General features: G+C 56.4%; 1 protein-coding gene across 2 annotated transcripts in view; it reads left to right on the forward strand.

Moving 5' to 3' along the window:
- The first annotated feature begins 222 nt into the window (after positions 1-222).
- MTCL2 (microtubule crosslinking factor 2) overlaps positions 223-12,999 on the forward strand; it is a 71,422-nt gene continuing 58,645 nt past the window's right edge. For both annotated transcript variants that reach the window (XM_068565274.1, XM_068565275.1), the window contains exon 1: positions 223-1,186. In XM_068565274.1, coding sequence (XP_068421375.1) covers positions 512-1,186 — 675 coding nt within the window. In that variant the 5' untranslated portion in view covers positions 223-511. The remainder of the gene's footprint in view (positions 1,187-12,999) is intronic.

The following is a 12,999-nucleotide window of genomic DNA, read 5'->3' on the forward strand; positions in this document are numbered from 1 at the left end:
CGCTGTTGCTTCGCAGATCCCTCCCTCGCTCGCTGCCTGTGTCCCTCCCTGCCGCTCCCGCCGCGTCCGCCTTTTGTTCGCGGAGCCGCGCGCCCCCGAGCCGAGGCGGCGGGGCGGGGAGCTGGCGGGGCTGCGCGGGGGGCGGGCCGCGCCGGGCGGAGCCGGGGCCCGGGCCGCAGCCGGACTCGGAGCCCGAGAGAGCGATCGGCGTGCAGGCAGCCGGGGCCCGGGCGCGCTCCGGGGGCGCGGCGAGGCCGAAGGGGCGGGCGCCGGGCGGAGCCGGAGCCGGAGCCGGGGCGCCTGGAGGCGATCGGGCCGCTCTCTCCGAGCCCAGGGCAGCGGAGAGACCGTGCGGCGGGGGTCGGGGCCAGAGCGCAGCCGGGGGGCTGAGGTGGGCCGAGAGGAGCCGCGGCCCCAGCGGCCGGAGGGGCGCCAGGAGCCTCCCACGGGGCGCGGAGGCCGGGCGGGCCCGGGCCATGCGCGCCGCTCGCTGAGGCCGAGGGAGGCCGCGATGGAGGTGCCGGCGGGGGAGTCCCCGGCTCGGGGCTGCGGCCCCCCGCCCGCTCCCGCTCCGGAGAGGAAGAAGAGCCACCGCGCGCCGTCGCCGGCCCGGCCCAAGGACGTGGCCGGCTGGTCGCTGGCCAAGGGCCGCCGCGGCCCAGGCCCGGGCGCAGCCGCCGCCTGCAGCGCCGCGTCCTCGGCGCGGCCCGACAAGAAGGGGCGTGCGGTGGCGTCCGGGGCGCGGGGCTCAGGGACCCGGGTGGCCGGTGTCCGCACCGGGGTCCGCGCCAAGGGCCGTCCGCGTCCGGGGACCGGGCCGCGACCGCCGCCACCGCCGCCCAGCCTCACCGACAGCAGCTCGGAGGTGTCGGACTGCGCGTCGGAGGAGGCGCGCCTGCTGGGCCTGGAGCTGGCGCTGAGCAGCGACGCCGAGTCAGCGGCCGGGGGCCCGGGGGGCGCCCGCACCGGGCAGCCGTCCCAGCCCGCGCCGTCCGCACAACAGCCTCCGCGGCCCCCCGCCTCCCCCGAGGAGCCGTCGGTGGCCGCGTCGTCGGTGGGGAGCAGCCGCCTGCCACTCAGTGCCTCGCTCGCCTTCTCCGACCTCACCGAGGAGATGCTGGACTGCGGGCCCGGCGGCTTCGTGCGAGAGCTGGAGGAGCTGCGCTCAGAAAACGACTATCTCAAGGTGAGGGCGCTGGTGCGGGAAAGGGAGGCCGCGGGGAGGCGCGGGTGTCAGCCCCACCGGCCTGAGGCACCAGCCGGCCCGCTGTCCCACCGCACGAGCTGGGAAAGGGGCCTAAACCCTCAGGGGCTCCCTCACATCCCGCTTCCCGTTGTATCTGGGACACCTCCTGAGGAAGGAACCTGGAAGAGGAGACTGCCCAAAGGACCCTGATTTGGGAAGGGGGGCTTGAGAAAAGTACTTTGGAGGATGCCTAGATGCGGTACTTGGGATGGGGGTGGGTACTTAGTGAGGGGCTGGACCTCTGATTCAGCTGCTCAGAGCCTCCACCCCCAAGCCAGAGGCCAGGCCTTTGGCGGCTCTCCTTTCTGGGACAGGCACTGGTGTGCCGTGCTGCCAGGGAGACCTGTGGCCATCCCCTGCCAAGGAGAGGCCAGAACACCATCCTGAGTCTTTACCCAGGGCTTTCCTGGCTCAGGCCTGTCCCTGCCTGCCTTTCAGGGCGGGTCCGGTTTGAAAGCATTGACATCTGGGAACATCCCCTTGGCTAGAGTCCGACTTCCGCCCTAACGGTCCCACAGCCTGGGAGGATGATGTCGTGGGAGAACCGGTTCAGAGGCAGCTTCCTAAATCCCAGGGTATTATCTTCTGCCCAGTTTGGGACAGACCCTGTACACACAGCAGCTGCATTGGTGCCCCACGGCAGTGCCCATCTCCTTCCCATGTTCCCAGTGAGAGGAGGGAAACACATCTGAAAGGGGCCTTTCCTTTGGCTGGGGGTGGTGGGGACCTGAGAGCTTCCCCGGGAGAGCAGGCTTGGCCCTCACGCTTTCAGTGGACATAAGCACCTGCTGGGTGCAGGCCAGGCTCTGTCTGCCCACTGCCTGGCACCGAGGCAGCTTTAGGGACAGCCCAGCCCTGTGTGTCGATATTGGCCTGGGAAGCTTCATGGGTTCTGCCGCCGCTGTCTGGGCATGGTTTGGAAGAGGCTGAAATGTACCTACTTTTATTAGTTGATGTCCTGGCACAATACCCAGAGCACCCCTGGCCAAGAGCCACCGAGTTCACGGCACTCGGCTAGTTTATGTCTGCCCAGCAACACTTAGCTTTGCACTGTAGCTCTTCTGGCCAAAAGGGTTTCTCTCTCATTAGAGTTTGTAAGGTCTTACTTAACTGTGTCTCCCCCTCCCTATTTTCCCCAGCATCTGCTCTCCAGCGTACGTTTAGTAACTGTTGTAGAATAGAAGGACAGGGTCTGTCTGAATCAGAATAATCTACCCCTTTAGCCTCTAACCTTTCCTCAGGCCAGGGCTTAGTTTTCTCATCTGTTAATTGGGAGGGTAAGCCTTCCTAAAGACCCCATTCGCTGTTGACAATCAGGGGTTCAGTCAGCTCCTATAGTATTCAAAAGCCAGTGGTGAGGAGAAGACAAGTGGAGGGTGGGTAAGAGGAGGGAGACAAGCCAGAAGGAGGCCTGGCCCTGCCCAGTTGGTGCTCTGAGCTGCTTCCAGTACTCCTTGCCTGAGCTGCTCTAAACTCGGACCCCGAGCTCCTCACTCCTGCCTCCTGGCCCCAACTGCTCCCCCTGGCAAGGGAAGATGGGCCATAGAGCTTTGCTTTAGGGTCTCACGCACCCACCCCTGTGGGCTCCTGTTCATTCCAGGAAGTCAGCAGGCAGAGCTCTGGAGTCCCTGTGAGCCACCCATGACTGTTAAGATGGAAAATAGTTCCAGAAGGTTGGGGATTGAGCCTAAGGTCTCACAGGGGCCAGGGCCAGGCTGGGGACCTCCCACTGCCTGGGTCAGGGTGCAGCCTCAATTTCCCCCATTCATGCAGTGTTTCTGGCTTCACGTGCAGGCCTTAGGCCACTGTTAGATCTGGGGTCTGTGCCTTCCTGGCTGTGTGATCTTGGGCCAGTTACTTAATGTCTCTGGACCTCAGTTTCCTCGTTGTATAAAGGGACATCACACATCTTCCAGCCTTAAGGGTTAAATGAGTTATGTGTGCAAACACCACTAGAGCACCTGGCATGTAGCGAGCCTCAGATGAGGGTAATTTCCATCACTGCTATTCTCAAGTGGTATGTGACACATTTCCGTGGGCGCTTATCATGTTCTCTTGTGGACTCCATGGGGGCAGAATAGATCCTCCTCCCCACCTGAAGCAGTCCCAGCCCCTCGTTCATTCATTCACCAACTACTTATTTAAGGCCTACTGTGTACCAGACACTAGCGCAGATCTGAGGATACAGCCATGGGAGAGGATGAAGTGTCTGTTTTCATGGAGCTGTTCGTCTAGTGGGGGAGACTGAGATTAAACAATAGTCATACACTACGTCACAGTACAGATCGTGATAAGGGTGGGGAGGGACACAGTGTGCCGAGAGCACATGAAGCTGGGGCTAGGGGTGCTGAGGGAGGCCAGGGGCTGAAGGATGAGATGGAGCCAGCTGAATAAGAAGCTGGAGTAAGACCATTCCAGGCCAAGGGAAGTAGGAAAAAGCTCGTGGATTTCGAGGATCAGTGCCAAGGCTGGAGAGAGGAAGGAGATTGGATGGAGAGGTGAGCAGGACCAGATTGTGCGGTTACCACTGTGTATACATGGGTCAGTCCCTGAACTTCTCTCCAGCTGCCAGCCTCACAGAGGCAAGATGAAAATCTAGAGGCCATGGATGTGGGCCATAGATGCAGAGGCTATTACAGGAGGTGTTGTTTTGTTCATTCTACAGATGGGTAAACTGTGGCCACAGCGGTGAGGGGACTTGTTCCAGGTCCCAGAGCCAGTTCTCCAGGCAGCCAGGCTTGGAGTAAGAGTACCTTGTACTCTTGACGTGTTTCCTGCCCTCTGGGCCACTTTGCTTCTAAGATGCAGGATCTGAGTTACCAGGAGAAGGACTTCAGATCCCCAGTGTCTTTCCAGCAGGCCTCGTGCTGCCTTGGGTTGAGTCCCACTGAGTCCAGTGGGGCCCTGCTTGAGCTCACCTCCCAGCTGGTGGGCGGCACTGGGAACCATCAACTGGGGAAGACCTTGCGGGTGATGGCAGATCTCCTCTGGCATGAGGCTTACTCTGGGGCCCGAGTGGAAAAAGTGGAAATGGGGCAGCTCTCTGTCAGTGAGACGATAGAAGGAGCTGCTACAGAGAAGGGAGTGAGCTTGCTGTCCGTTGAGTTATTCAGAGTTATTCAACCTTGCATGTTGGATAAAGACATGGGGTTTGTGGAAAGCAGCTGGTAAACGACACAAAATGTGGTGGTTGTGATTACTTGAGGAGGATATTTATGTGGAGGCTGTAGTTGAGTTGCCTGACCTCAGCCAAGGAAGTCTGCAGGTTATTAACTTTTAAGGTTCCAGGATTCTAAGAGACAGCTTTGGCTGCAGGGCAGACACATGGACTGTTTGACCTTCAAAACCCTGGTGGTCTGAAGTCTTCCATCTCCCCATCACCACTAACTGTTGCCCATGCATCTTTTGAGGACATGCCGGGAACCCACCTGGTGTGGATGGAAGAATCTGAGCGTTGGAGCCCAAAGACCTGGTCTAGAGACCTGACTCTGCCATTTACTGTGTGGCCATGAGCAAGTCACTTGGACTCTCTGAGCTTTTTTTTTTTTTTTTTTTCCATCTATAAAATGAAGATGATGGAACCTGCCTGGGCAACTTCATAGGATTGTTTTCAGGAATCAGGGAGGTGTGAATAGATAAGACATTTTGCAAGCAGTGAAATCCCTCATCTTTTAGGGAATTGTTATTATTGTTAGCCAATGAGCAGATAGGATGTCAAAGCCTTCATTCTTGAGGGAGCTGGGAGAAGCCAGGAGGGGGGATCCCCCTAGCTTTAGGATGTTGATAAATCAGGAACTGCTCCGAGGAGGACAGGAAGGAGTGATCACATTCCATACTGTGTGGGCTTCATGAAGCGAGGCCTCGCCACCTTCTTGGAGGTTCTACATGTGAGTGTTTGAAGTGTAGCCAATCTAGATGTCAGCCAGAAGGGCCCAGAGGAAGCATCTAATTCCCCTCCAGTTCCCATTGTACAGTTGGGTAAATGGAGGCTCCTGGTCACACAGCCAGGATTCCAAACCTGGTTGGTCTAACTCTGGGTCCTGTTCTTTCTACAGTCTGACTGGAGCATGAGCTTGTGGTTGCTAACAGCATGTCTAGTCTGGGACATAGGTTGTTGAGAGGAATTCTGTTGTGTGCAGGGCTCCAGGCTAAGACTTGTTGGGACCAAGTAGAGAATGACATCTGCTGGGGCCGAGAACCTGGAGCCTGCAGGCGGTGTGTGGGGGACATGTGCCTGCGTGTGTGTACATGAATATGTACCCTGCACCAGTAGAAAGTGTGATGGGGACCAGGGATCTGAGGTCTTGGAGGAAGTGGTGGGGGTTTGGATCAAGACTTAAGGGTTAGATAATGGTTAGGTTGGAATCCAGAGTGCTGGAATGTTAGAGCTGGCCTGGAGACCCCCAGACCACTGATCCCCGGCCTTCTGTGGTTCTTGCTCACAAATGCTATCAACTATTAGATCATTTCCAGTGTGCCAGGCTCTGGGTTAAGTAAGTCCTTTACTCCTCACAGCAATCCTGTGTGGAGGGTTCTGATATCAGACCCATTTGACAGATGAGGAAACCGAGAGGTTATGTAATGTGCCCAAGATTGCACGGCTGATATACTTGGGAACCTCACTAGACAACCCCAAGGAGCTCCCTTCCCCAGTCTCTCTTCCACCCTCTCCCATGCAGGAGGCAGCTTGTGCCTCCAAGTTTCCCAGAGCAGGGTTCTCGTCTGGTTTTGCTAGTTATAAGCTGTGTGGCTCTGGGTGAGATTCTCAGTCTTTCAGAGTCTGTTTTTCCTTCTGAAAAATGGGCGATAAGCATGCCTGCCCCAGGGTCATGGGGACCCTTTTCTGAGTGATGATATAGATCTAGTGCACAGTAAATGTTAGTGCCTGTCCTGGTTGTCACCATTCCCATACCTGCTTCTCCAGACATTCATTCACTCATTCATTCATTCATTCAACACTTATTTTCCAAGTGCCTCCTAGGTACCAGGCCCTGTGCCAGGTGTCTGGGGCAGTAACCCACAAGTTGTGAAGCTCTCAGTTCCTGGGAGCTGTAGGGGGAGGGCTCCAGTATATCTGTCACTGTTGGGGGGAGAGGAGTGGTCACCATGGTCAGCAAAGCTCCTGGCTAGTCCCTGCCGTGAGTCCCAGCCCTCCCTGTGGCAGCTGAGAGGTGGCCTGAAAGAAGCTGCTCTGAGAACTGGGTCTTTAAGGATCCTCAGCTGGTCGCCTGTCATGGGGGGAGGGGGGCAGCTCCAGCGAGATGGAGAATGAGCTGCAGAAGGTGAGACGGCTGCTGCTGAGGCCTTAGCGGGACCACGAAGCTACCAGGGCTCCCAGCATTCCTTACAGAGGGGTTTGGCCTGTGTCCCTGGGCACACTCTTTCTTGCACACACAAACACATGTACACATATTCACAGCGTCTGCTCAGAGATCCGCGACCACTCACATATGTCTCACATACACATCCAGGGACATGCTTGTGCTGTCTGTTTGCAGAAGCACGCCTCCAGACTTATTAAGAAGGAGACCGGCTCAGAGAAGTACACAAACCCATGCAAGATACACCACCTCCTGTCTCATCACACCCGCAGTTATCAAACAGACACAACAGAGACTCACACCATCTAGGAGACTGCTGGCTCAGAAACACACCCTTACATACCCCCAGACACACTTGGCCATGTCCCAGAGATGGACACACCCTGGAGACACCATCAGACATATCAGAAGCACACGTGTGTATGCGGGCGCACACACAAACCCACCCAGAGTCATTACACACAGGTGCTCGCATCCGTGGAGATCCACAGATACGCCCCTGCCAAGCGGGCTCAGACACAGCTCATCACCCAGCCACCCACGCTGCCTCTCCCACAAAGAGAGCAAGCAGCAGAGGTCCTTGCACGCCCGGGGCTCATAGACACACACCCAAGAGACACACGTGAGCAAGACATGTAGCTATGTACATAGAAGCAGGATACGAGCACAGAGCACTCAGATGTCAGACCTGTAGCATTTGCTAACAGGAGCCAAAGACCCACAGACCAGGTTACCCAGACACACACACACACACAAACTGGCTGTGACATTTCAGCTACACAGAAACACAGGAAATCCTGGCCCGTGTCTCCCTGGAGCTCGTGTGTACAAACTACTGTTTTCAGCTCCTCCACGAGGCTTCCTTCCACTAGGCTGCTGGGAACAGTGAGGAGTGTGGCAGGGGCTTGATTTTGCAGTCTTCTGGATCTGGGGGTCCTAGGAGCCTGGCTGGGGCTGAGTGGTATGTAGGCAGATAAGGGGCTGGCAGGTCACCAAGGTGGAGAAGATGCACCAAAGGCCCTCAGGCCCCGGACACCCAGCACTTGGGCCTGGGCCCAATGAGCTGAGTGAAATGGAGCAATTGTCAGGCCTGCCAGCGCCCAGGGGCAACTCCCTTCTAATTTCCTTGGAATTTCCTGCTTGCCCTCATCTCCCGCCTCCTCCCCCTCCCCCTTTGCTGGGGACTGTGGAGGACCATGCCACTGCCATCCCTAAAGGGTGCCTGATTCTGCCTGGGAAAAGGAGGCCAGGATAGAGAAGGTTGGAGGACATGTGAGCACTCAGAGGAGGTACCTGGGAGACTTCCTGGAGGAGGAGGCATTAGAGTTGAGGAGTTAGCCTTGAATGACTGCCTCTGTGTCCAGCTGCTGGGACCGTGCCTGGCACATCGTAGGGACTCAATAAATATTTGTTGCATGGTTGAATGAAAGGCAGTGATCAGGGTCTGCAGGTGGGCTGCAGGCCGGCTGCAGGCTTAAAACAGAAGAGCTGGAGGGAGTTGGGGGGGGGCAGTGGTGAGGGAGAGGCTGGGAAGGGGAGTTGGGCCTGCTGGGGAAGGGCACTGAATGCCGAACTGAGCTGAGGCATTGTGAACACCTTGCTGGGAGGGGGCCGTGTTGACCTATAGCAGAGCTAGGAGCTGCCTCCTTTCCATGTCTGTAGCACTGGACACAAGGTCCCAGGGCCTCTCGGGAGGGAGGTGGACAAATTCACCTTTGGGATCAGGTCTGGGACCAAACCTTGCTTTGTCACCTCCTCCCTGTACATGAACCCCATGTGCAAGGCCCCCTCATCAAGCCTCAGTCTTCCTATCTGTAAAATGGGAACTTAATCCCTTTCTTGCAGAGCACTTGGGAGGATTAGTATTCAAGTATATGGCACATCCAGCACTGTCCTGGGCACAGCGGAAGGGAGGGAGCCCCATGTCCTGTGTAGCCTCTGGGGCAGAGAGAGTTCCGCAGGGGAGGGGCTTGGCTAAGTTCTAAGCAGAGGCCTGACCAGCAGCCAAGCTTATTACTAAGGTCATTGCCCCGGGTGCCCCATAGGCGTGACCTCATCTGCAGTCACATTCTCTTCCTTCTGGTGCCAGAAGGAACTTGGAGCTGGGGTGAGGAAAGAGCTAGAGACTCTGGGGTGTTCTGGGCCAGGCTGGCCCTGGCATTCACTGGAGACCCACAGGTCAGCAGATGGCACTGGCCTCCCTGAGGAATGGCAGGGAGTCAGAGAAGGTGGGAGCAGCAGGCCAGCCTTTCCTTTCTCTGCGGTCCAAGGTGGTGAAGAGCACTGTGGTCTAGAGCCGAGCCCACCTGGGCTTGAATCCTGGTTCCGCCTTTTCCTCTATGAGCTTTGCCTTTATAAGCCTCAGTCTCTTCATCTGTAAAATGGGGATGCTGATCCTCCTTTGCTGATGGAGGGTTGCCTTTGGGGTCCCACATTCTAAGACTGGGGTGAATAATCTCCCATTGCCTGCACCGCAAAGAGAAGCTCGGGCTCCAATAGAAAAACTCTTTTGGGTCCTGTGGCTAGGCTGGACCAGTTAAACATCTTTCCCCTGGTTTTGCCCCAGATCCACATGGGATCTTCTGGGTCAGTTGCATCAGCCTCTCCCCTCCACACCCGTCCTGGGCCCTGCCCAAGTGCCTGGGTGGCCTGTGTGGTCCTGCCTTTCTCAGCCTCACCTCACCCCTGCTTCACCCAAGTTCTGAGTGCTCCATGCACCCCAAGCCTCTATCCCTGCATTCTTCCCACTGCGGGGGCCTTTGTACTGTAGTTCCCTCCTGCCTCCCTTGGTTTCCTCCTCCACCTTCATGTGTTCAGCTCCAGGCCAGGCTCCTGTGTTAGACACGTAGGGGCTTCCTATAGGCTCCTTTGGGGTATTTACCTCTACAGTAATTAGATTATTAATGGGATAATTACAGGTTTCACTCCAGCCCCTCCCCCTGTGTGCTCTGCATGAGGGCAGGGATCTTACCAGGGTGGGACTTAACCCCTTCCTTTCACACAAGTGTAAGTAAACTGAGGCTCAGAGAGGTTAAAGGGCTTGCCAAAGGTCACACAGCCTACAAGTGGCAAGAGGCAGAAGGACTGGGGTCTCGTGATGCTCTTTGCTCAGAGATTTGGCTGTAGCCCAGAAGCCCTTTGGGGGATGTTTTAAACACATCCAGATCCAAAAGCTGCCTTCCTTCCTGTCGACAGAGAAAGGACAGGAGGGACACTGTCAGGTGTCCCCGCTGTGAGTGCCCCCCAGAGGCATCAGGGACTGCGGAGGTCTCCCTGCTCTGGCGCGTGAGGCCTGGAATGGGGCAGTGACAAGCCAGGCCTGGCCTTGGTGGGCAGTGGTCTCTGGGCATCTCCTCCCTGCCCACTCCCTCCACGCACGCACACACACACACAGCTCCCCACCAGAGAGAGTGTCTGTGGTCTTATGCACAGAGCTGTGCCACATCTGGGAGGCTCACTCCTGATTGCCTTTGGAGCCTTCATCTTCCTGAGCCTCTGTTTGCTTATCTGTAAAATGGGCATAAAGTAATAGCACTTTCCTCAAAGGGACTGTCATTGAGATAACAGACATTCATTCAGAGCTCAGCCCGGTGTCTGGCACATGGTAAATCCTTGTAAATGTTAGCTATTATGATTCTTACTATTGTCCCATTATAGAGACTGTCTAGTCTAGTTTACTAGAGCTCAAATTGGAGTCAAATCCTGGCTGTGCCATTGAACTGTGACTTTGAGTTGACCTTTCTGACCTCAGTTTCTCACCAGTCAGTGGGGTGGCTGGGGATACAGTGAGATAGTATGTGCAACCTGGCACGTGCCTGGCACGGGGGGAGTGCTCAGCGAGCTCAGTGCCTGTTACTGTTTATTGCTGTCTGAGAGGTAAGTTCAGGACCTGTCTTCCCTCATGACCCTGTGGGTCACTGGGACCAGGCAGCCTCCATGCCAGTGGGAGGGGGCATTGTGTAGCATGGCTGTGCCTGTCTGGGATCCTGGCCCTCCTCTTCCAGGACCTTTGACCCTGACTCCCCTAAAACTAGAGCCGAGCCTCCAGGCAAGGAGGCTAAGCTGGGAGGCGGGAGCCCAGAGTCCCTCCCTGCTTGACTCTGTTCAGTCTGGGGGACTATGGGGTTGTCCCCAGTCCCTCTCTAGGCTCAGTGTCCCTGCTTATGAAGGGATGGAGTCTCTGGGTTCCCCTCCGCCTGCTGCTACTCCCACAGTCTTGGCTTTTGAGCTGGGAGGGAAGTGGAGCTCTGCAGAGCCTTCTGCCCTCCTTGGGGTCCAAGTGTGAAGATCTCATCTGGAGCCTTGACAGACCCTGGAGGACAGGCAGAAGGGACAGCAGATGGCTGCCCTGGCCTCTCGGGGGGCTGGCATGCCGCCCTTGTGGCCACTGCTGGTCCAAACTGCAGGTCAGCCCTTCCGGGCTAGGGTGAGTGGCCCGGGCCAGAGCCAGGGTGGCAGATGGGCAGGCAGCCTGGGCTTTGGCCTGAGGGAGGGACCGTGGGGGGCAGGGTGGTGTGGGAGAAGGCGGGCCAGGCAGAGGCTCCCGCAGAGTGAAGGTTCTGGGTCCCTTAGCTCAGCAGTCATTCTTCCTGGGTCTGTTGCCCATTGGTGGGTTGGGTCCCTAGAACCTGGGCAGGAGGTGATAAATTTGGGTAAGGTTTGAAATTGGGCAGGGACACAGTTGGGCTGGGACCTGTGATACGCTCCTTGAAAGAAACACAGGGTTGAGATGGACACAATGGGCTTAGAAGGGTCTGGAAGGCTTCTCTGAGGAGGTGACATTTAATTGGAGGCTTCAAGTAGGACGGGGAGCCGGTAGTGGGAGATGCAGGGGAGGGGAATCCAGGCAGAGGCTTAGAGGTAGGACAGGCAAGGTGTCTTCTGGATGCTGGGAGAAGACCCGAGTGGCTAGAGTGTAGCCAACAAGAGGAGGAATGGGGAGAGATGAAGATGGACAGGTAGGCGGGATCAGGCTTCTGTTTTGCTTTCAGGTCCGGTGATTTACATACCATAAAATGAGTTTTGACAAATGCACACAGCTCTGTTAACCACCACCACAATCAAGACAGAACCATCGACCCCCAAAATTCCCCCGTGTCCCTTTGTAGTCAGTTCCTCCCTCCTCCCCCAGCCCCTTGCAACCACTGATCTGTTTTCTGTCCCTATAGTCTTGCCTGTTCCAGAGTGTCATGGAAATGGCTTAATACAGTACGTAGCCAATGGAGTCTGACTTCCTTCACTTAGTATAATGCATTTGGGCTCCAACCACGTGGTTGTGGGTACTGGCATTTCCTTCCTTTTTATTGCTGAGTAGTATTCCATTATATGGATGTACCACTGTTTAGCCATTCACCAGTTGAGGGACATTTAGGTTGTTTCCAGATTTTGGCGATCATTGGAGGGTTTTAAACAGGAGAGTAGCAGTTTACAAAAAATCACTCCATGTACTAAGTGAAGAACAGATTAGTGGGGAGCAGACTGACCATCATGGGGACTAAATCCAGTGATTTGGTGATGAATCTGGCCCACCATAGTTACTCACTAATTGTTCATACAAAACGGCTGTGCTCTGAGGTAGCCAGGGAGGCTTCTTGGTGGAGGTGGCATTTGAGGTGGAGCAGTGAGGAGGTGGGAGACAGATGCAGAATGGAAGGAGGCCCAGGCAGTGCAGAGTCCCTGTCAGAGCTGGGTGGGCTGAGACCCCGGCTCCCTGCTCCCGACCCAACCTTAGTATCCCAGGGTTTCTAGAATGTGTTGTGCAGGGCCCAGATCAGAGTTCCCTGGGGACGCTGGGTGAACAGGCCCCTCCCAGCGTCCACCCTAGCCCTGTGGGGGCTGATTCTCTTGGGTGGGAGTTGGCCAGGGGACCTCTGCGCTGGAACAGTCTCTTCCTTGGTGGCTGGTAAGAGGCTGCCTCCTCGTGCCTTCAGGAGCCTCCTGTCCCCCTGGTTCCTTCCCTGTCCCCTGTGGGCCAGCTGGGAGCTGTTGCTGAGGCTCACCCACCCGTTGCTGCTTGCTGTGTTTCTGCAGAGGGGCTTCGTGTTTGGTCACTTTCACCTCCAGCCCCATGGGTCGGGAGACCTTCTCACCATCTACATTTCCAGACCAGTTCCATCAGACCCAGGCATCTGGAGTCAATGTGAGTGTTCCAGTAGCCCCACATCTCACCCCCCCTTCCATCCTCATTGTGCAGAGATTAATCATTTTACATTCCTGTAGGTTTCCTGCAGAAAGCATTCTTTCCTGGAACATTTTATTTTGCTTTGGCCGCACCGAACGGCTTGCAGGAGCTTAGTTCCCCCACCTGGGATCGAACCTGGGTCCACAGCAGTGGAAGCACCGAGTCCTAACCACTGGACCGCCAGGGAATTCCCTGGAACATTTTATTTATTAATTAATTTATTTAAACTTTATTTTTATTTATTTATTTTG

The sequence above is a fragment of the Eschrichtius robustus genome, chromosome 16, assembly GCF_028021215.1.
Source record: "Eschrichtius robustus isolate mEscRob2 chromosome 16, mEscRob2.pri, whole genome shotgun sequence".
Classification (NCBI taxonomy): Eukaryota; Metazoa; Chordata; class Mammalia; order Artiodactyla; family Eschrichtiidae; genus Eschrichtius; species Eschrichtius robustus.